At 36.8% G+C, this 22,087-nt stretch overlaps 1 protein-coding gene across 2 annotated transcripts in view; it reads right to left on the bottom strand.

The window, feature by feature from the left end:
• Positions 1 to 20,459, bottom strand: part of PTPRR (protein tyrosine phosphatase receptor type R) — a 78,710-nt gene extending 58,251 nt beyond the window's left edge. For both annotated transcript variants that reach the window (XM_087723437.1, XM_087723438.1), the window contains exons 1-2: positions 20,295 to 20,459; positions 6,741 to 7,045 (exon numbers count right to left, since the gene is read on the bottom strand). In XM_087723437.1, the coding sequence (XP_087579563.1) occupies positions 6,741 to 7,045; positions 20,295 to 20,379 (390 nt within the window). In that variant the 5' untranslated portion in view covers positions 20,380 to 20,459. The remainder of the gene's footprint in view (positions 1 to 6,740; positions 7,046 to 20,294) is intronic.
• Between the last annotated feature and the right edge of the window lie 1,628 nt (positions 20,460 to 22,087).

The raw sequence follows: 22,087 nt of genomic DNA, 5'->3' as shown, positions 1-22,087 counted from the left end.
CATAGAAAATTTTAAAATGTAAACCTATCATTTCTTTCCTAAAGCATACCATCTTTTCTAGACAGACCTTTAAGTAACTTCTACAATGGTCACTGATCAGAAATTTAATCAGTCAATGGCTTAATTGGAATAAAAGAACGAAAGATGAAAAGGAGGAAGCTAGCATATACGAAAGAAAACATTAGTTAAAAAGGACAATAAAATGCCCTGAAGTCTTAAACATTTCTGCCACCTTTTCAAAAGGATTCTTGTGTGGTATAAGAGACTCTTTTACTCAATTTCTTTTTCTTTGTTTTGCTCTGTATGATGATATCTATTTTTCACTATTTGAATAGCTCTATGTAATAGGTAAAATGGGCTGCATATGGGCTGTAATTTGATATTTATCCTTGAAAAGTCCTTGGATTTTCCCTTCTTCCACACATGTGTATTGAAAGCATGAATCAAAAGCTAATGGCCTTAGGAGCCTTTTCGATCATCTTAATTGTGCAGGTTATTCCCATTAAAGTACAGTAAATATAATACATCTAAGAAAAAAAGCATGATTGCTTTAAATGTGAAAAAGAATTATAAAAAGAGAAGCAAAAATGTCATAGAAATAGCAGTTTGTGCATTTGCAGGGAGAAATATCAGTAGATATTACAAAAAAATGTCATGATATTTCATATAAAATGGGCACTGATTTAATCTCATGAAAATTATGAAGCTTCTTCTTAAAATAACTGATGATTTGGTGACTCACACTTAAGTTACATGAGCCAAAAAAGTGTTCAGTTATGCCAGCCAAAATATATGTGAAACCTGAAAGAAGGGAGCTTGTGAATTAATTACTAAATATCTCCATTTCTGAATGTACAAAAACCAAATAATAAGAATTTTAAATATTAAAACATTCTAGTATTTATTTAGCGTTTTAATATGTTGGAATCATGGAAATTGACAAACAACAAAAGACAGTTTTGAGGAACAGAGATTTCTTAATTTCATAAAGGCATAAAAATACCTCTGATTATTCTAAAAGTACCTAAGACTATATATTGTTTTTCTTTATATTTTTACAAATTAACCATATAGTTTTAAAAATAATAATAAATACTATAATATATTAAAGGTAGCCATTTACAAGTACACTAGAATGAAGAGTTAAATATCCTATATTAAAAATCCAATGCCTAGGTATCTTACATATAATCTTTTTTTTAAAAAGTCTTTTATTGCACTTAAAATAATGGCAGAGAAATGGGAAGGGAACCCACAAAGATAAAAACACATGCTTTGTCAAAGAAAAAAGCACATAGACAGTTTTTTAAAAAGAAAAAAGAAAGAAAAGGTATGATATATCATTTTAACTATAAATATCTGCAATTTTATCCATAGTTAAATGGTGAAATTATTATTTAAGTATTACAGTATTTTATAAAATGAGTTGACATGTGTTCTTATGGTTTTAATAATTGTCATTCAAAAGTATTTATATTTTTAACAATCTAAAACTGATTCTTATAAAGTAATGTCATATTATGATGAGTGTTATAAGCCTATTAGATATGTTTTGTTAAGCAGAAGCACTAAACCAGTAAGTACAGTCTTATGTATTAATCAGTGAATGGCTGAATAGTGCCAATTGTATGACCACATTAATGTTCACATAATTTTTATGATATGATAGGAGAAAACAGGGAGCATGAACTCATTAACATAAATTCAGGATCCCTGTTTAATTCAACAACAACAAAATTAATTTTTTTACATACTCTAATACTTTACATTCTCTAATACACATACTGATTTAAAATATAACCTCTGCCTCCAAGAAAATAAAACTGGAACCATACCATACTCACATTTCCAATTAAATTATATGACAAACCTATGCTAAAATTTTAACCTTATTTTAAATGTAACTAACCCTGAAATATTTAATAACAATTACCCTGGTATTAATTTTAATGAGACACCTCAATGGAAATTGAATAATCTGAATTTTCCTCTCTCTCCAATGGAAAATATAGGATTAATTTATCCCTGACAAAATATCATATATAACATGTCTAAAGCACCATTATAAATAAAAATAAAAATAACTATTTTATATTTTTCATTATATTAGTTTTAAATAGAAATATCCCCTAATACTAGATCTCATTTTACCTTGTACAAAGTGACAACTAGGTCTAATGTGGCTAAGGTATTTGTATAAGCCCTATGATGACCTGGAACAAGCCCCTAGGGGACAGGTGTATGCATTCCTGAGCTGTCTTAGGTAACAAAATGGGGAAATTGAAATCCAACACTTGATAAAAGTCTAATATTACCTACAATCTGAAAAGTGATTTTACCAGAACCAGATATGAGTTTGGGAAAAATTATCAATATAGGAGGGGAAAAATTATAGTTGACATGACTGGATGGGATAAGATGATAAAGGGAAAAAATTTAAAGATATAAAAATTGTGACTGATTAGTCTTTGTTCATTAGTCTTTTGAGTCCATGGCTTAAGCATAAATCTATTAACACATACACATGACAAAGAAATTGATATAAATCTTAAAAGCAAATTTAGAGAATTAGTTAAGAATGCAGGAATGATAAGAAATTTTGAATATGGAACAAACAAGTTAAAATTCTAAAAATATTGATAGCTAGTTTGTATATGACCCATTTCAAGGAATAAAGACACTGACAGAAGCTAAAATGGACTTAATTCTTGCTTTTTATTTCTTGCTTTTACTACTTCTTATTCATTTTCTGTAGTTGCATAAAATAATTACATCAAGAGGGGAGAGTGTGACCAGAATGTATATAGTATATGTGCTTAGGTTTAGTTATTTCTGAAAACACTGAGTCATACAGGAAATTAGAAAAAAGCACATTGTATTTTATGTTAAAATTAATGTAACATCTAAAAAACACAATATAAACAGGCATATAATATTATGTGTAATTTCGATATTGTTATCAAATTGTGCTTCAAGAATCTAAAATTGCATTACCGATGCTATTTAGTAGGAAAATAAATAAATGAGCCATACTAGATAAAAGTGTTATTGAATTAGAAACCTTTCAAGGGACCATAAAATTCTTCTGAAGAGGATCTGTCTCTAAATAAACCCCCACAGGCTAAATCCTGAGACTGTTCATTTGAACAAAACTTTATTGCTAGAGTCACAAATCAATTTCATTTTCTTAAGTATACCCACTGAACTCTCAGCCTTTGAAAGTGTAGTGCACAGAAGAACTGTCTCCTGTAAGCTTTATTTACAAAACCAAAAAAATTCACTCTTAATAGCAGCAATTGCCCTCCATCTCCTCCTCCTGTTTTCAAACATCAAAACCTAAATTGAATTCAGGGTCTTGTTCTCTAAAAAAAGGTTAGGTAAGAGAGAAAAACAATATTTTCTAGACAACCCTAGTCTGTCATAAGAAATTCAAGAAATGTAATTATATAGCAGCCATTATCCTTTCCAATTCTTAGGTTGACCATGGAAGATACAAACCAAGGCTTTCATTTCAGTTGAGACCTTTCTCCTGTCACTTCAGTTTGATAGTCACTAGCGTGCCCTGGGTTCTAATCAGGCTTGGAATCCCCACCCTTAGGTCTGAGTAGGCAAAGCAAAACTTTAATTTTGCTGTAGACTGTGAATTGAAATCTCTTGGGTCCAAAGCACAAACTCCCACTGAGGATATATTATGGTTGCTCTGATTGTTCTTTTATCATCCCATTCTTTTCCTAAAGAGTTCAGAACAATGTGTATTTTATCCTTCCCACCACACTTCCCATTTTATTTTCATAGCAAACTTTTCAGGGAAAGGCTAATTTAGAGGTGCCGGCAACTGCCCATAACTGTCGCCACATACCTTCACTGTGAAGGGATTGATGGGTAAGCACAAGCTGCACAGGGCTGCAATTGGGCTGACTCAAATACCTTCCAAATTCCAACTGCCGAGGTGTGTGCTTTGCATGCTGATTGGTTGATGTTCTGTACTTTGCTGTTTGAGAGCCCCTTAGTCAGGGCATTAATATTTGCTGACATACAGAAGGAATGCCTAAACAACCATCCCCAAATGGCAGGTGCATCTATTCCCTCACATGCAGTATTGGAGAAGTCTGCTTGAGCCTTAAATTGAGCTATCTGAAGATGCGAGACCCCACAAAAAGTTATGGAAAATAAGAGGGCTAAAATCCTATGGGATTTCCAAATCCAGACAGATAGGCAGGTACTAACTAATCAACCAGACATCAAGATAGTAGACAAAAACCAGAAGATAGCAGTGGTGATAGATATAGCAGTGCCAAGTGACAGGAACATCAGGAAGGGGAACTGGAAAAGTTCCAGGCCTACAGGAGGAACTGGGGATGATATAGAAAATAAAGGCCAAAGTGGTTCCAGTGGTGATGGGAGCTGTGAGTCCTAAAGTGGGAGAATGGCTCCAACAGATCCCAGGAATTACATTAGAGCTCTCTCTTCTGCACAGATCCTGTGCAGAATGCTCAAACTCTCAGGCCTATGGTAGGGGACTCAAGACCTAGGAAGATGCATAACAGGGTGAGAAGGGAATTTTTCCCCTCAACATCAATCTAATCTATCATATCATATCATATCATATCATATCATATCATATCCTATCCTATCCTATCCTATCCTATCCTATCTATCTATCTATCTATCTATCTATCTATCTATCTATCTATCTATCTATCTATCTATCATCCATCATCACTCTCTTTGCATACATACACACATATTGTATATATCACAATTACACACAGAATCTATTACACAAACACATACAACCACATACATACATCTATGTTTGAAGAAATAATTCTATGAAATACAGGATAATCAATTATGTGGGTAGAGTTGAGCAATATGCAACCTCAGAGATCAATCGAAAGCTTTCAACCCAGGCTCTTATTTAACCACAATGAATTTCAGTTTCCCATTCCCTTGAGAGGCTGAAAAGGCAAGACATAAAAATATCCCTCATATATATCTCCACCAAACAGAAGAAGGGACAAAATTCTAGCCCCTCAGAAGTATGTTGCAACCCTGCTTGCTCTATGACCTCACTTTGCCCAGTATGGGTGTGAAACATCAAAAGATTGTGCACTCTTGCCCTGTCCTACAATAACAATGATGGAAAACAATACAATCGTCCAAAAGATCTAGAAGAAAAGAACTCTTTCATGAGCAGTTCCTGAAAAACACTTTTTATTCTTTTATTCTTACTCACTTTTTTGATAAGCAAAATCAGTTATTCTCCCACAAATACCAAACCAGAAAGAATGAGAAAGAAACGAATAGTAGAGCTCTCCTTCTGCAGGAATAAATGTGGATTCATTCTATAAAAGTTTTTAACATAACTTATTTTCAATACAGAGGAAAACCAAAACCAAATGTTAAAAGTGCCTGAAGGGCAAAGGTTTCTTCTGCATTTAGGAGAAACCCCACCATTAAAAAAATCTTTTAAGGCTTCTCAGAGGGACTATTAGCCAGGTTACAGCTGACCCTCCTATAATTAAGCTTGGAATGATGTTTTTCCTCCATCCAAGGGAAACAAAGCAAAAAGAAGAGTGACCCACAGGTATATACTGATAGAAGATTGTACACTACTAAATGATCCTCTCTGGATTCATAATTCACAATCTTATGTCCAGCCAAACTGCCCATATAGTTCTCAGTTGGACTTGTTTTAATCACAGTCACTACTTTGTGCAAAAGTATTAAAAAAGAGAAATTCAAGTTTCCTCCTAGGTATTTAATGGAGATTTAATAGAGTGGCTATGTGAGAACAATTACTATAAACAGGCTGAGTTTGGGCTTCAGGTAGAAATTATATTAAAAATTTTACTTGGAAAGATTCAAACCATGCCAAGGAGCTTTCATACTACCCTTGAGACATAGAGATTTGTATAATTAATGCAAATATGTTATGCTTATAAAAATGAATATTGTTTAGGATAGCTAAGATGAGATAGATGGGATCTTTTCTGTAGCCTATAAGCAGAGCCTTAGTTCACATTCACAAATGGTCTCTTCAAGCACAAATTTGGTAATTCATCAGGGAGTATTTAGGACTATATTAATAAGTGCTCTACATTATTTTATTGAGATATTTAATACGGCAGCTGAGAACCCCCAGGAATGCACCACCAAAATGGAGCCATATCATTTTATTTTCTTTTAAACATCAAACATATTGCAGACCTAATACATGCTTCTCTTTTTCTTTCTTTCTTCTTTCTTTCTTTCTTTCTTTCTTTCTTTCTTTCTTTCTTTCTTTCTTTCTTTCTTTCTTTCTTTCTTTCTTTTGTAGGGAACAAGTTTCCTTAACAACCAAAACCTATAATAATAAAAAGGGCCGAATTTGGATTTCATTCACGCTATCTTTGACCATGTTCACTATAAACTTTGGAGAGACTTTTTAAGTGGACTTCAGAACAAATTAGCTGTCAATTCTTGAACTACATTGGGGGGTGGTGACAGAAAATTCAGATCTTAATTCCTCAAACATACTCCTCACCATTAGAATTCTGGAAGCCAAGAACATGGTAAAGTTGGCTTTCTCAACTTGCTACTATTCATATATGTTCAGACAATATTGACTGAGATTTCCTACAGTACTATCCTTATGCATCTATTGAGTACCTGTTTCAGAAAGTTGAGACTCAGCATTCCTGAGTTGAGCTATGATTTCAGAAACTAAAATGCCTTAGAAGAGCAAATGTTCTTACCATAGTGATCACATTAGCTGTTGGGATTGGCAGGTTTTCCACTTCCTGGTGCTCCCCTGTCATAGCTAGGAGATTGAGACTTGGGTCAAATGCCGGTCTGGAGAATGCTGATTTAACTATGATTGCAGGGTGCAACTTGCCTATTTTTACATGGGAAGGCAAGTGGAAATTTTTTCCATAATACCTCTGATCACTGGTATCCAAACTTTTCTCAATACTTTGTGTGCGATGATAAATGAACATTGGCTTCCAATTCTTCCTCTGATGAACTGCCAAAAAGTGTCCATTGTCTCCTGAAAAACATCCTATTTAAGAAAAAAGAAGAAAACCCTTAAAATAGAGCAAAAATACTTCAGGATATGATGTTAAATTATTCTTCATAAAAAAGGAAAAAATATTTGGTCATTCAGGAGCATTACTGTTATGAGGTATTAGCAACATTGGGTAATGTCTAAAAAGTCAGATCTTAGACTTACACTGTAGCCTACAATTAGGAATTAATGCATGTGATTAATTGGTGGTCAATTTAGTAATACTTAACTTTTATATTTTTTATTAAAGGTGTACCTTCATGCATTTAAATGCCAATTTTCTCTTATGTATACATTTTATGGGCATATTTTCTAATATTTAATGTTGCCAAGAGCCTTGTGCAGTTTTGTGCATCATTTCCTCATGCGATAATGCACAACTGTATGTAAAATGTTATTTCCTGTACATTTCCTTTAACCATACAAAGGAGAGTGCAAAATTCTACCAAGTGGGTATTTCAATAAACAATTTCATTCTACATCATGTAAACATAAAAAGAGTACAAACTGGGTACTAAATATAAATTTCTCTGCAGTAAACTGGAAAAATCAGTGCTGAATAAATTTGTCTTCTTAGTCTTTGTTCAGTTGCATTTCTTTCCTCCACAGAGAGAGCTTGCTTCACACCTCAGCAGAAGGATGTGGACATGGCCAACAAAGCCATAATGGAAGAAATGAGCAGCAGCAGCAGCAATCACTATAATTGACAGCTATCTGTCAATACATGATGGAGAAGATAGGCAGTGGGGAAGAGCAGGGGATCTTCCCACTATTTTTGTGGTACAGCCTTAAATTGTGCTATGCTTTGGTGGGAGTAGAAAGAAGGGTGAGCCCCAAGACTTATTCTTTCTGTTTGTAAAAGAAAAAAGAAGCCACAGTGCTGCTACAGCTGGGGAATGAAGTATCATCACATCTTAGATGGAAAAGAAAAGCCCTAGTAAATCACTCTTTCCTCAAGTGGTTGTAAACCATTGTGCTGCTGCCATCAATGCTACAGAGAACATAGCACTTTCATCACCACATCTGAAGGCTTTTGTGCATATGGAGTATAAGGCAGAGAAGAATTTGTGTAGGTGTCTATATGTGTATGTAAATTGTGGGGGGGGGGAGTATATGTGTGTTTTTGGAGAAAGCAACTACTTGCATATGTCTGTTTGCAGGTACAGTATATAGATGTGGTACCTCTCTGATCTATCTGCATCCATATATCTACATTTTTGTTAATTTTTCTGCCTGCTAATTTTCTTTTGTGCTTATGACCTTTTTAAAATATTACTACTATATGATATATTTTACAAGTGGAATGTGCTAAACATATTTCTATACTCTAAAACATCTTTTTGAAATAGATGTCAGCAACACTACCTCTTCTGATTCTGAAAATGACATTCCATGAGAAAGTTAAGAAATGACAAATTCAGATGGAAATTTTTGTAGTCTTGAACACACATGATTTAAAGCTTTGGAATTACATCTAGATTCTGACATAAACTGGACCGAACTAGATATTATTAAACATTCAACTACACTAGGAACATCCATTCACTGAAGTGAAAACCTGGAACTAGCCCATAGATAGATGATGCTATCATAACAATGATTCTTCCAGAAAATTAGACTCTCCTAAAGTCTAGAACATCCTGCTGCTAAATAATGGATAAGGCCTAGTAGGCAGAAATGAATAATTATGATTAAACAATTTTGGGCAAATAAAGAGGACTAGTTGATTGACTGAGGAAGTAACAGTCTCTGAACTTCATTACATATGAAATTATGGAATAAAAATTTCAATAGAAAAGAAAAATTAATTCTGACTATTTCATTATGTTTATTAGATGTTCAAATAAGTAGCTTCAAAATCACAGAACTCAGATCTTGCAAATTAGTATTCTGGTCTATAAGGAAATCTTATATATAGGGAACCAGATCATGGTTTTCCATTACTTGTTGACATACATTATCTTTTAAAAGTTCCACAATTTTCTTAAAATAAAATTCTAACCAATTCAAGGATGATTGATAATTCTATATATTTCATAAGCCATTACAGAATATGGTGATACTTCCAGTTGAGGCAGCAAAAGGCCCAGTATTTTCATCAAAGTAATCAGAACTGACATATGTCATGATGATTATACACAAGCATAACTAATATTGTTAACCTTGAGAAACATATGCAGGTCATTTCAGCTTCCTTTGACTCTAATGCTGCACATACCTCAGCAATAACCCATGAATAATATTTTTGTGGAAAGTAAATATAATTACGATGTTATGCCTAGAGAAATTATGGCCATCAATAGACACAGACATAAACAACATCTAGATTCCATGCAAAGAAGACAATCAATAATCCCAAAAGACCAAAACACTTCCCTACCAGAATCAACACCTGGATGATCATAGATTAATACCAAGACTAATATCAGACCAACAACAATATGCGGACGATACACAGCTGTATCTGTCCGCCCCGTGCCAACTCAATGAAGCGATGGACGTGATGAGCCAGGGCCTCGAGGCTGTTAGGGACTGGATGGGGGTTAATAAGCTTGTACTCAATCCAGATAAGACCAAGTGGCTGTTGTGCTTCCCTCCCACTAATTGGCCAAGTGTTCCATCTCTCAGGCTGGGGGGTCAAATAGTACGCCCCTCAGATAGGGTTCGCAACTTGGGAGTCCTCCTGGACCCATTTGAACTCTTGAACACCATTTGTCAGCTGTGACCAGGGGGGCATTTGCCCAGGTTCGCCTGGTGCACCAGTTGCGTCCCTACCTGAACCGGGAGGCTCTCACAACAGTCACTCGTGCCCTTGTGACCTCTAAGCTGGAGTACTGCAATGTGCTCTACATGGGGCTGCCCTTGAAGAGTATTCGACGACTTCAGCTTGTCCAGAATGCAGCCGCGCGAGCGATCGTGGGTGCGCCTCGATTCACCCACGTAACACCTATCCTCCGCGAGCTGCACTGGCTGCCTGTTGGTCTCCGGATTCGCTTCAAGGTGCTAGTTGTCACCTACAAAGCCCTTCATGGTATTGGATCTGGGTACTTGAGAGACCGCCTACTGCCAATTACCTCCACTAGACCAATAAGATCCCACAGACTAGGCCTCCTCCGAATTCCATCAGCCGCCCAATGTCGACTGGCGACTACCCGGAGGAGGGCCTTCTTTGTGGCTGCTCCGACCCTGTGGAACGAACTCCCCGTGGAGATTCGTACCCTCACCACCCTCCAGGCCTTCCGCACAGCCCTTAAAACCTGGCTGTTCCGACAGGCCTGGGACTAAAGACTTGCAGCCCCACTCCGAATGGTATGATTGTTGTGTTTCTTAACTGTGTATGTCTTTATATTTTGTAATTTTGTTGTTTTCCCCTCCCTTGAATTGTGAGCCGCCCTGAGTCCCTTCAGGGAAAAGGGTGGCATACAAATAAAGTAAATTCAAATTCAAATTCAAAACAGCCAACAAACAAGAAGCAAACAATACCCAAATCAAAAAACTGCCAAACAAGCTAACACTATATAGCCCAACCAAAGACCCTCCAAGACTTGCACCTGGTTTTAAAAGGTGCAGATCTATTTATCGATCTCATTTGTATTCTCAGACCAGCTAACCATTATCAATTGATTGTAACAATCTTCATTCCTTGGACATTGCTTAGTCTCTTAATATTTTGCAAATAAAATTAAACATTTAAAGTAACAAAGGTCAATGTTAACAAACAAGGAGTACAATGTTGAAAAAATACATGTGTGCATTAAAATCACAGGTCAGAATAGTTTCTGTTGTAATTATCTTTCCATGTTCTTTTTTCAATAATGCTTCCATTCATTTCCATTAAGTGTGCTAATGGGTAGGGTTGTGAACATTTTAAAGTGATATCAATGCCCAACTAAATATAAAACTGTCTGGAGCCAGCATTCCTCACATCTGTATAATCTCAGTAGAATGATGGTCTATATCTATTCAATTTTACTAATTGAATATGCATCAAAACTCTAATTTAATTCTGCATATGAAAAAATAATGGGAGAATGAGATACAATAGCAATTGCTACTGTTTCAAAATGATTGATACAAGTTAGGAACCATTGTGAATAAAGAAATTATATATGCCCCAAAACTCATCAAAACAGGAGCAAACAGGAAAAAAAGGGATTGGCTTCCTTTTTTTATTCACAAAAAAGCTTTTCAAGCTCAACTATAGTATTTGGGCCAATTGGATTTTGTGTGGGTTTACTCAAATGAATTCAGTTTGATTGATTGGTCCCTAATGTATTCATTCTTCCAACTCACTAATATCCAAAGTATTGATTTATTAATTATGGTCAATGCATGGACATTTTCCAGAAGGTGTCAAACCCATAATACACTAAAAGATGCTGCCTTTTTACATTATTCCTGGAAATCATTTAAAATAATAAAAACAGTCTCACTTCCCATAGAACATAATTCAGAATTAGATTAACAAGCTTCTATGGCAATAGTTGACATGAATAAATCCTACCTGACTTATCAATTGTGCTCATTTTTGCCTTGTTCCTCACCAGGAAGATGTTGTTCATGGATGTCTTAGGGTTTTTAATAGTAATTTTATTAAATATTATAATTAAAACAATGAACACTAATACAAACTAATAGAATAAAAAGAAAGAAGGAAAAAAAAAGAGAAACAAAAGAAAAGAAATAGGAAAAGAAAATATATAACGGAGTGGTTCCACCTTCATCACAATAAATATAAACTATTTTAGTAACTCATTTGTCTTTAAATACAACAAATGTTCTCTTTCTTCCGATATACCATCTCTTATCTATAAACACCTCCATCCACAAGCATCATTATTTCAGATTTGGTGTCAGCAAAGTCCATTAAGAGATAATAACATATCTATTTTAATCTTCATCAAATAAACCAATTTTGTGTTACTTCCTTTTGCTTGTAACAATCTTAATCTTTAACCCATTCAAATAATATCATAGAACTTTATTTCTTTACATTTTTTTCTTTGTCTCTTCTCACAAGATTCTTCAAAACTTTAACAAGCTTTTTTTCTAAACCCAATGGAGGAAAAAATATCAAATCATTCTCTTGGTTTATGATTTGTATGTTCCTTTTAATTATTAAGACATAAGATGGTTTCTTTTGTGTGCCCAGTGTAACATCTGTTTTCTTATCATTCTTCTTGTCTGTCATTTGTAAATTCACTTTCAACAGTCTTCATTTTGTCAAGTAGAACTTGTTCCCCTCCCATAACATTTTTTAGACAAAGAGGCAGGTGTCTCTGTTGACACTATTAAAATTAGCTTCTAGATCTGCCATTAAAAATATACTACAATATGTCTAACATTAAATATTCTGCTTCATTCGGTCACTATAAGTTGAATCTATGTGTTCTTCTCCTTTAATCGTAATCTTTAGTTGCTCCTAGTTCCCTCTAATGTCTATTTTAAAAAATCCTATCTTATGTTTTTTTTTAATTCAAAACAAATACATTTGTCCACAAAAAGGATTCTATATAATCAATTTCAAAATATTCTTCAAATTTATCTGGACCCTTAATTTATTTGTAACTTTCTAAAATTAACATTTTAATCACCCTTTTGCTGTTTATTAAAAAAATTAAGTTTTTAAGCTTGTAGTTAAAGCTAGTTTTCACTAAGGATTGAAGGAAACTCACCCAGTTCTACAAAATTTGTCAATTCAAAAGTTCCTAATAGCTGAAAAACAATTGCTATTTCCGCATTTCCCAGAGCTCTAAACCCACTGGATATTGCTATCTTGTGGTCTCCTTATAAGTCTAGAGTGTCTAGAGCAGTGTTTTTCAACCTTTTTTGTGCAAAGGCACACTTTTTTCATGAAAAAAATCACAAGGCACACCACCAGGGCTGGGTTTCGACCGGTTCGCACCGGTCCCTGCGATCCGGTTGGTCGCCGAACCCGGAAGTAAGTAACTTCTGGGAACGGCGAAGCCCCCCCCCGCGCCCGCGCGCGCCCGCACACCCGCGCCCGCTCCTTACCCGGTTTTTTCAAATTTCGCGCTTTCCACGCATGCGCAGAACGCCTGCGCGATCCTCCAGGAGCAGCTGGAGCATCGCGCAGATGCTAGTACGCATGCGTGCGCCACGTGCGTGCACGCGCGCGCCGCGTGCGTGCGTGAGGATGCCGCCGGCCTCGTTCCAACCGATCCGGTTGGAACGGGGCGAGAAACCCACCCCTGCACACCACCATTAGAAAATGTTAAAAAAATTTAACTCTGTGCCTATATTGACTATATATAAAGTAATTTTCCCACGGCACACCTTACACTATGTCACGGCACACTAGTGTGCCACGGCACAGTGGTTGAAAAACACTGGTCTAGAGTACTCAAGCCTCTCCTTTTCTGGTCAATTCAGTGGCTCTTAATTCTGCCTCCATCATTGGTTTTGCTTTTCATACAGCCTTCTTTAATACCGCCTTGCTTGCTTCAGAAGTTGTTCATAGATGCATTGAAGCTTTGATTGTCTTATCGATTTGGATCTCAATTCCCATCTTGAGAGATTGTGCTGCCGTATATGTGCCCTCAGCATTCCATATTTATTGAAAAGCATGACAAAACAAAATTATATTTAAACATTATTCTTCAATTTGGCAGGAAATTATCTCAAAGAAGTTGCTTCAGGATTAGACAATATAAACCAATTATTCAGAAGGTTTTGTTAATTTCTAAACTGACTGATATTTTTACACAGAGATTTTAATCTGTGTTTTGCTAGCATATGAATTCATGCACAAGATACAATGTGTCATAGTCCATACTACTGACACAAATCTATACATAATCTACTGCATCATAGAGAGCCTTGTACATCAATTAAATCTATAAATTATTCTATTGCTTTGAAAAGATTAAACCTAGAAAGGTTTAAAGGTTTCCTCTGTCCAGTTGTGACCAATTCAAGGGGGCAGTGGTCAACTCTGATTCTCAGCTGAGGAAGCCTGCTTTGTCTGAAAGACATTTCTGTCATCATGTGGCCAGCATGAAAATACAGAATGTAGTACCCTTCCCACCAAAGTGGTACCTATGTATCTACTCGCATTTGCATGCTCTCAAACTGCTAGATTGGCAGGACTTCCAGGCTATTAGCTTTCCAGCTAATAAACTTAGCATCTAAACCTATGAGCCATTGCATTACCATTAAATCTATAGATGCGTGTTTATTTATATTTACTGTATTTGACAAAAATAGGTACTTTCCTCTTCCAACAGTAATGAAATCTTCCCACTGCCTCTATGTTATATTCGTGAGATTCTAAAAAGTTCAGCTTTCATCACTATTTTCAATTTAGTGGATAATTTTCCTGAGGCCTTGGGATGCTCTCTTGCACAACTGATTTTATGTCTCAGTCTCTATGGCCATTGGATTGCAATAATGCAAACATATAGCAGGGAAAGTGCTCACCAATTCAAACTATCTCTTTATAAAGCACACAGAGTTATACATCAGTCTTGAAAAAAGAAAGAAACCAGGTCACCAGATTTCTAAAGCCATCCTGAATCTAATCAACCTACCTATTACCAGACTAGATCTAGGTCAGCATCTTATCTAACAAGAATTGCAATATATATTATATTAACATTGTTAATAACAGAAACTGATTGTACTAGGTTTAAGTCCAGAATAGAAAGAAAATCATTGAAATTGGTTAATCAATTTCATGCAATGAAATAGAATTTTATGTTTTTCCAGCATCAAACCTGTGTCACTCATTCTAAATATCCTATCTAAGAGAAGTATAGATAAACATACTACAAAGCAGTATAATTTATTTTCTTTGTCATGTAAAATGTGCAATATTAATTCCTCTATTTGTGAACACAACTGGATAATCTTGAGTGTCTATTTCCACCAGCCATTCTTTCAAAGCAATACATGCTATTATTTTCTTGTTCATTTTAGGCTGAATTTCTGAGGTGTTGGTAGCCAGGCAAGAATATATGTTTTCTATGACTTCCTATTTTTCAATTAAAACTCAAATTAAAGATGATTGGATAGCTTTCAGACATTTGCTTGTTAATCAGTTATCTTCTCATGGTAACAATAGCAATAGCTATCTAGTAGCTGAGACTTATAGTGCTTCATAGTGCTTTACAACCCTCTCTAAGCAGTTTATAGTCAGCATATTGCCCCCAACAATCTGGATCCTCATTTTACCTCTGAATTTTACATCATTTTACCTCTGAAACAATATTCAGAGCTCCAGGAGAAGGGCCTTTTCTTTCTAGCGGCTGCCCTCTCGAACATTGTGCCCCCTGAGGATAGATCAACCTCTTGGTCTTCCATAAGAAAACTGGTTTTGCCAATTGGCCTTGGGCCCCAACTGAAGCGTTCCATCTTGGAAGTAGCTTATGGACTACGAGGAAGATCTCACTTCCATCTCATAATATTCTGGTTTTAATCTCTGTTCATTTTAATATTTTAATGGTTTGTACATTTGGTTTTTATAAAATTTGTAAAGCCACCTCAAGTCACTTGGCAGTGACATAGGTTGCATATAAATTTAATAGATATATAGATAAATATTCAGATACTGGCTGAATAGTTTGATGCTTTAGGATTCTCAGTAAATGTTATCTGCAAAAGCATAAAGTTGACCCAGATCCAGAATATGGATATAAACAAATTACAATTGATGTGTGTGGCTTACAGTATTCAGCACAGCATTCAATAGCTTATTTAAAGAATAAGAATACAATAATTACTACTGAAGTTGTTTTGAAATGTACATTTTAATATTTATCTATTTATTTTACCGGTTGTTTAAAAGTTTATGTTGCATTTAATATGAAATCCAAAAGAAGGATAAGATTTTTTGCAATATGTTTGATTAAATTTCTTGGAGAGGGATTTAATATACAGTTGAAATGAACAAACCCTAGTTTCCGCAGAATACACCAAATGGCACCTATTATTACATGCTTTCACAAAGCTACCAATACTTGGATTTACCTTCTCTCAAAAATATTCACATGCCTCAGGTATCTTTCTTGGAGTGGCATGCTGAAGTATACCCGTTTTGTAGAAGTGCACAGGTTGATAAAGTTCACCATTTGTAATGTTTTCTTTTATACAGTACTATAATTTCTATTTAATAGCAATCAAATCTGTATTATGGTCAGACCAGCATAAGAAGAGTATAATAGTAATTTTAAAAGTATCAGTAATTAAAAACATAAATTAAATACAGGAAAACATAAAGATTAGAATATGGCTAACTAAATCTACCACAATACAAAACATTCTTAACTAACAAGTTACATTGTTATTAAAACTGTTTGAAACAGAGGTCATTATTTGGAGGATTTTAATTGCTGTGGCACAGAACTCAGCAACATTGTAGTAGGGTTTGTATCTACAAGCAGGAGGGGGGATATTAAATTATCCTATGTGCCATGGGTATTTATACAGGATTGCAAAAGGATGGCTCGTGCAAATGTCAATGAGGCACAGGTACTGGAGGAACATGTGCTCTGTTGTTTCTATATGCCAAGAGTCACAGTGAATTATATTTAATATATAGATCAAAGTATAATTATTGAGATTAAGCACATATTCACTTCATGTCCAATCCTAACACTAATAGAATCATTAGTTTTATTTATAGGGGTTTCATACAAATCCATTTATCATTTTGGTGAGTGATAGCATGGCAAAGCTCTTGGTTTAAAATTTAATGTAAAGCATTATTCAAGGCATACTCACTTTGTTCTGGAGAGCTTTCTATTACTGTTATTGCAACAGGCTAAACAATATGATTCTTTGATCTTATCCATAGGCATCCACAGGGGGTTAAATGGGGATTAGTGATATTACATACATTACATGTCATTATTCAAATAATGTGAATTATTCAGCTGTGTGAACTGGTGTCACTCATGCAACAATGTTATGTGTGCAAAATCTTTTTGACATTATCATGTCTTCTGAATACCTATCATCTCATCTATAAGACAAATCAAGGATGTGGCTGTGTCATTGCATAATTTATTTAATTAGCTTCTACAAATGTATTTTACCTAGCATCCTATTGACATAATAAATATTGTAGATTTCACATAATAGAATTATCTCACAATGAAACGTCTTTTCTACTATGAATTTTGCATGAAAGCCATTTTTAAATTGAGTTGTTTCAGCCCAAGTTTAATGGAGGATATATTTCAAGAAGATCTGCAGCAACATTAAGTGCAGTGCATTTTATATATATGTATGTGTATATATATACTGTATATATAGATAGATACATAACACTAAATCATAATTTATAATTCATAACTATAGGATATAATTAGATGAATATCCCAGTTCTGTTTGCCAGCAGACTGATTCCCCTCTACTACATGATTCAGGAATCATACTGCTGGTGTTTTCTCAATAGCAACATTATGTGACCTATTAAAAAGTGTGTGCCTATTTTGTAAATGCTAGAAACCTAATGCTCACTGAGAAGACAAATATTCATCTAGGCTATGTAGCATATGGTGGCTCTCATGACTGAATATTGCTCTGAGAGAGAGGGAGGGAGGGAGGGAGAAAAATCCACTCATTTGGAAAATAAATTAGTTATGGAAATTGCATGGCTAGAACCTTTTTCTTGATACTCACATACTTTATTAATTGCAGAAAGCACTTTCTTTCAATCATAGGAAGAAATTACTGATGCAACACATTAACCCTCACCTTCAGCTTCCAGAAACAAACTTTCTTCCACAAAAACAAAACATGACTCAAAATACATGTAGATTGTCATCCAAAAGCATGACTTAAAATAACAACATGGCAATTCCCTTCCATACTGTTGCCAAAAACTGTATGGAAATGTACATGAAATGTCTAGGAATTGAGCTTGATTTGAGGAAGAGCCGCAATAACCTTTATCAGCAATACAAAACCACAGTTGTAGATGAATGTAAATCTTTCCGACAGAAAAACAATTAGAGGCAACATGCATTGAAGGGAGAGAGTCAAGGAATAATCTGAATGAATGCACTGTAAAGGGGAGATGGGCTGAAAGGAACTTACAGAATTATAGAATGGCATGTAATTTGGGTTAATAGGTCAATGGCCCTTGGGGGTAAGCAAGCTAGATCCCCCCATGAAAAATTAATTTTCCCCATAGTAACTGAGCATTTTGCTTTTATTGGACTATTAGTGCATGCAGTAAAATGGCATGACCATGTTTAGTGTATTTATACCTAATTTCTAAACATATATACAATTTTAAAGGTTTAAAATGCAAAACTCATCTGAATATGGGAATTCTTTGGGTTTGCAGCAATTAGCTATCATGATTCTGAATTCCCCCTCAGATGCCATCTTTTTCTATTGACTACTTTCCAGAATGCCAACACATTACATTTTTATTATAAAATACTAACCTATATATTTCATTCATTTTTGGTAGGATTTTAAGTGCAGTTTTAAAATTGGCAAGCAAGAATAAGCAAACCATTGGTAAATGGCACTGATTAGACATACCATTCAAATGCTGGAGCAATTATACTGTACATAAAAACACTATAGAACAAAGACCATTTTAGCATCTACGTCTTATGAAAGAAAACCTAAATATATATTATTGGTAGATGGTATGATTCCACCCCTGGGTCAGATGTTCCTGTGATCTCTTAAGATTTTTCTGCCTTCAATTTTACAACCTTGGCTTTCACTGCTTCCCAGCTAAACCCACAGATGGTCTTTCAGGTTCAATATCTGAAGAAGTTCAATTTAAAATGCTAACATTCAGGCTGTAGTGGCGGAAGAACTTCACAATGTGGTTTCCAAAAGGCAATATCAAGTAAGAATGCTCACCATTCAAATGGCTAGAATTCAAGACAGCCTTAGCAAAGTTGTCTTGCCCTTTCATTGAAGTTGCTAAAAGAATTAGCAGAGGCCTAGGATCCTGTTTGGGGAAACCATACAGTACAGGTAGTCCTTGACTTACAACCATTCACTTAGTAACTGTTTGAAGTTACAACAGCCCTGAAAAAAGTGATTTACAACCAGTTCTCATTCTTGAAGCCATTGCATGATTCCATGGTCATGTGATCAAAATTCAGGCTCTTGGTAACTGACTTGTTTACGATGATTACAGCATCCCAGGGTCATGGAATTGCCATTTGCAACTTTGGTAGCAAAATCAATGAGGGAAGCTGGATTCGCTTACTGACCATATACTGAACTGCAGTTATTCACTTAACAATCATGGCAAAAAAAGGTCATATGATTGGACACGATTCACTTAACAACTGTCTTGCTTAGCAATGGAAATCCTGGTCCCAATTACGGTCATAAGTCAAAGATGGCCTGTACAACATGTTATGGCTTGGCTGAATCTAACAGCAAGAGAGGCAACATATCATGGGGTGAAGAGGTGATCACTGACAGGTTATTCTTTGCATCTTCTGAAGGCTAGAAAGCTTGGGTCTTCCTAAACTGCTCTTTGCACACTCCAGGGCACAGGGACACCCTCATGCTAGGGAACCCATGCCTCCAACATATCTTCTCTCTTTGGAAAGCTGCATGAACTGAACTTGCAAGCGGTATTTTGAGGAATGGCCTGATTTCCCCGCGTTCATCCGGGCAGATTGGCAATGGGAACTCTTCACCAGCCTCTCTCCCCGTCGCCCACGGGCCAGCTGCTCGGCCTTTCAAAGGGTTCCATCGGCTTCTGACCCTGGTGCTGAAACCTAGAAACACGACGGGGGAAGTACCGAGGCTCTGCCGCGCACTCCGAACAAAGCGGGAATTTGAGCTCTGGCCAGGGAGAAACCCAGCCTTGCGTCTGCGAGAAAGGAGCGCTGATTCGATTAAGGGAGTGCGACGGTAGGGCAGCAGTGGCCACGGAGCCCACCAGCAACGCCAGAGGAGTCTCTTCCAGATTTCCCTCTGCCAAACCACCCTTGAAGGCAAAGGAGCAGGTAAAAGGGGGGGGGGGGGGATCGCGCGTCTCGAGCGGAATCCGCACCGATTTGTGTACCGCCCTCCCCAACTGTCCACATCTACCACCGTGACGACTATCCCGCCTGCAGAGACCCCACCCCATATCGGCCCCCAGTAACAACAAGTGCTTGAATGGGTCGCGTGAAGTTGGCTTCTCTGGCAAGCGAGCAGGGCGATCCTCTTTCCTTCCATCCTCGCGAGGGCTGACCCCACCCGTTGCTCTCTGCCGTCGCCAGTCCGGCTGATGTTTTTTTTTTCTTACCTGCCGCCTGGAGATGAAGCCAGAGGAAGAGAAGGGAGGCTGCCCATGTCCTCCACATGGTGCCTTGGTCCAGCTGGGAGAGCATCGCCCCAGCTCCCGCTGGCCGCCAGCGATGCCAGGCTTGGCTTCTGCTCAAGGCTTTCCTCCTTCCTGGTGAATGAGCATGCTTGAGAAGTCCACGCAGATGCAGTAGGGGCCGCCAGGCTGCTGCCCTCTCCTGGCTGAGGAATTGGCGAGGCAGGCCCTGGGAAAGCAGCCAGGGATCCTTCCGAAGGAACTGCTGGGCGGATGAAGCGCAGAGCGGCCGAATTGGGGTCAAGAAGAGCGGGATAAATCCAGGAAAGGAAATTGGTGAAAAAAAGGAAGTAGCGGAGAGCAGCCTTCCTCAAGATGGGCGGGGGGATGGGTTTTTTCCCCCTTCAAATGGGTTAGACTTCAACTCCCATGGCCCCATCGACCAGCAATGCAATGGGGGATGATGGGACTTGAAATCCAATTCTCCAGGCAACCAGACTGAGAAGACTAGCCTGGAGATATTCAAATTCAACTACTACATCTGATTCATTCCCTTCTTTTTTGTTCCCTTTCCTGATTAGCTCTTAACGGACCTTACAGGTCAATAGATTTTTATACATAATTTAAGACAGTGAAACAGTTTGACACAATTCACATAACAGCTGTCCTGATGTCTTGAACTCATCAGAAAAGAAGGAATGCCCAGGCAGGCATCACCTGGCCCTGCCCATTACCTTACACAAATGGCTGCTTTAATCTAGTCCACCACATAGTTCATTTTGAACCCACAATTTATTTTCATAATTCAAGTTCTGAAAATGATAGGTAGCTAGTTCAACACTCTGAAATGAATACAAAGTATGCTCTTTAAAAGCAAATCATAGAAGCAAGTTTGGGTGTCAGGATAAACTAATCAGTTACATTTCTTGGCACACTTCAGCTTTTTCTGGTTAAGAGCCTAGCCCATCTCCTTAATGGGATTTTGGTCTCACTTCTTGTTTACTGTCTTGGATTGGGTACAATCCAGACAGTCAAGAAAATCTTTCGCTTCCATAAGCCTTTGGCTAAAGCTTAACTTTTCTCATTGAGGACTAGCCTCATTAATTCTCCAATCTGAGTATCTGAGTATCTACCTGAATTAAAGCTCTTCGATCTAACCCTTGAAATCTGGATTTCTCTCCTTGTTCTCAAGGTAGAATATGATCAGCTGAAGCAAATGCCATAAAGGAGACTTTATGGAAGATCCCGGCCTTCCTGTCATCAGCAAACACAAGATAAATAAGTAACTTCTCCAGGCTGACTCACACAGCTAGAAAGTTCCAGCCACGGGAAAGCTTTTACCCTCACCCAATGTCATGTTTTCCCTTCTGCAGTTTTGGATGGAAAACGTTTTTAAAAAGGAGGATTGGCTAAAAGGCTCTGCCTTGTGATTCTGGAGAGACAAAAACCACAGAACGTGTTCTACTTCTTTGCTCCTTTTATAGAGATGTTCAAACCAAATTTATCTTCCATGATTGGCAGATATTCTGCTAGCTCAGCCTTTGTCTATGTCCAAATGCTTTTTACAAATAAACTGCCATTTATGACAGCACACTGGGTAGGTTTTGTGCAGCAGTAGGTAAGGTTTGAGAGCCAATTTGGTGTACTGGTTAAGGCATCAAGCCAGAAATGAATTCTAATCTCGCTTTGAGTGCAAAGTCAGCTGGATGACCTTGGACCAGTCACTTTCTCTCAGTTCTGAGAAGGCGGCAATGGCCAAGCACTTCTGAAAAACTTTC

The sequence above is a fragment of the Thamnophis sirtalis genome, unplaced genomic scaffold, assembly GCF_051295495.1.
Source record: "Thamnophis sirtalis isolate CommonGarterSnake01/CBP01778 unplaced genomic scaffold, rThaSir2_p1.2 scaffold_9, whole genome shotgun sequence".
NCBI lineage: Eukaryota > Metazoa > Chordata > Lepidosauria > Squamata > Natricidae > Thamnophis > Thamnophis sirtalis.
Note: the sequence above shows the minus strand (reverse complement) of the source record. Positions and strands in the feature narration are given on the sequence as shown.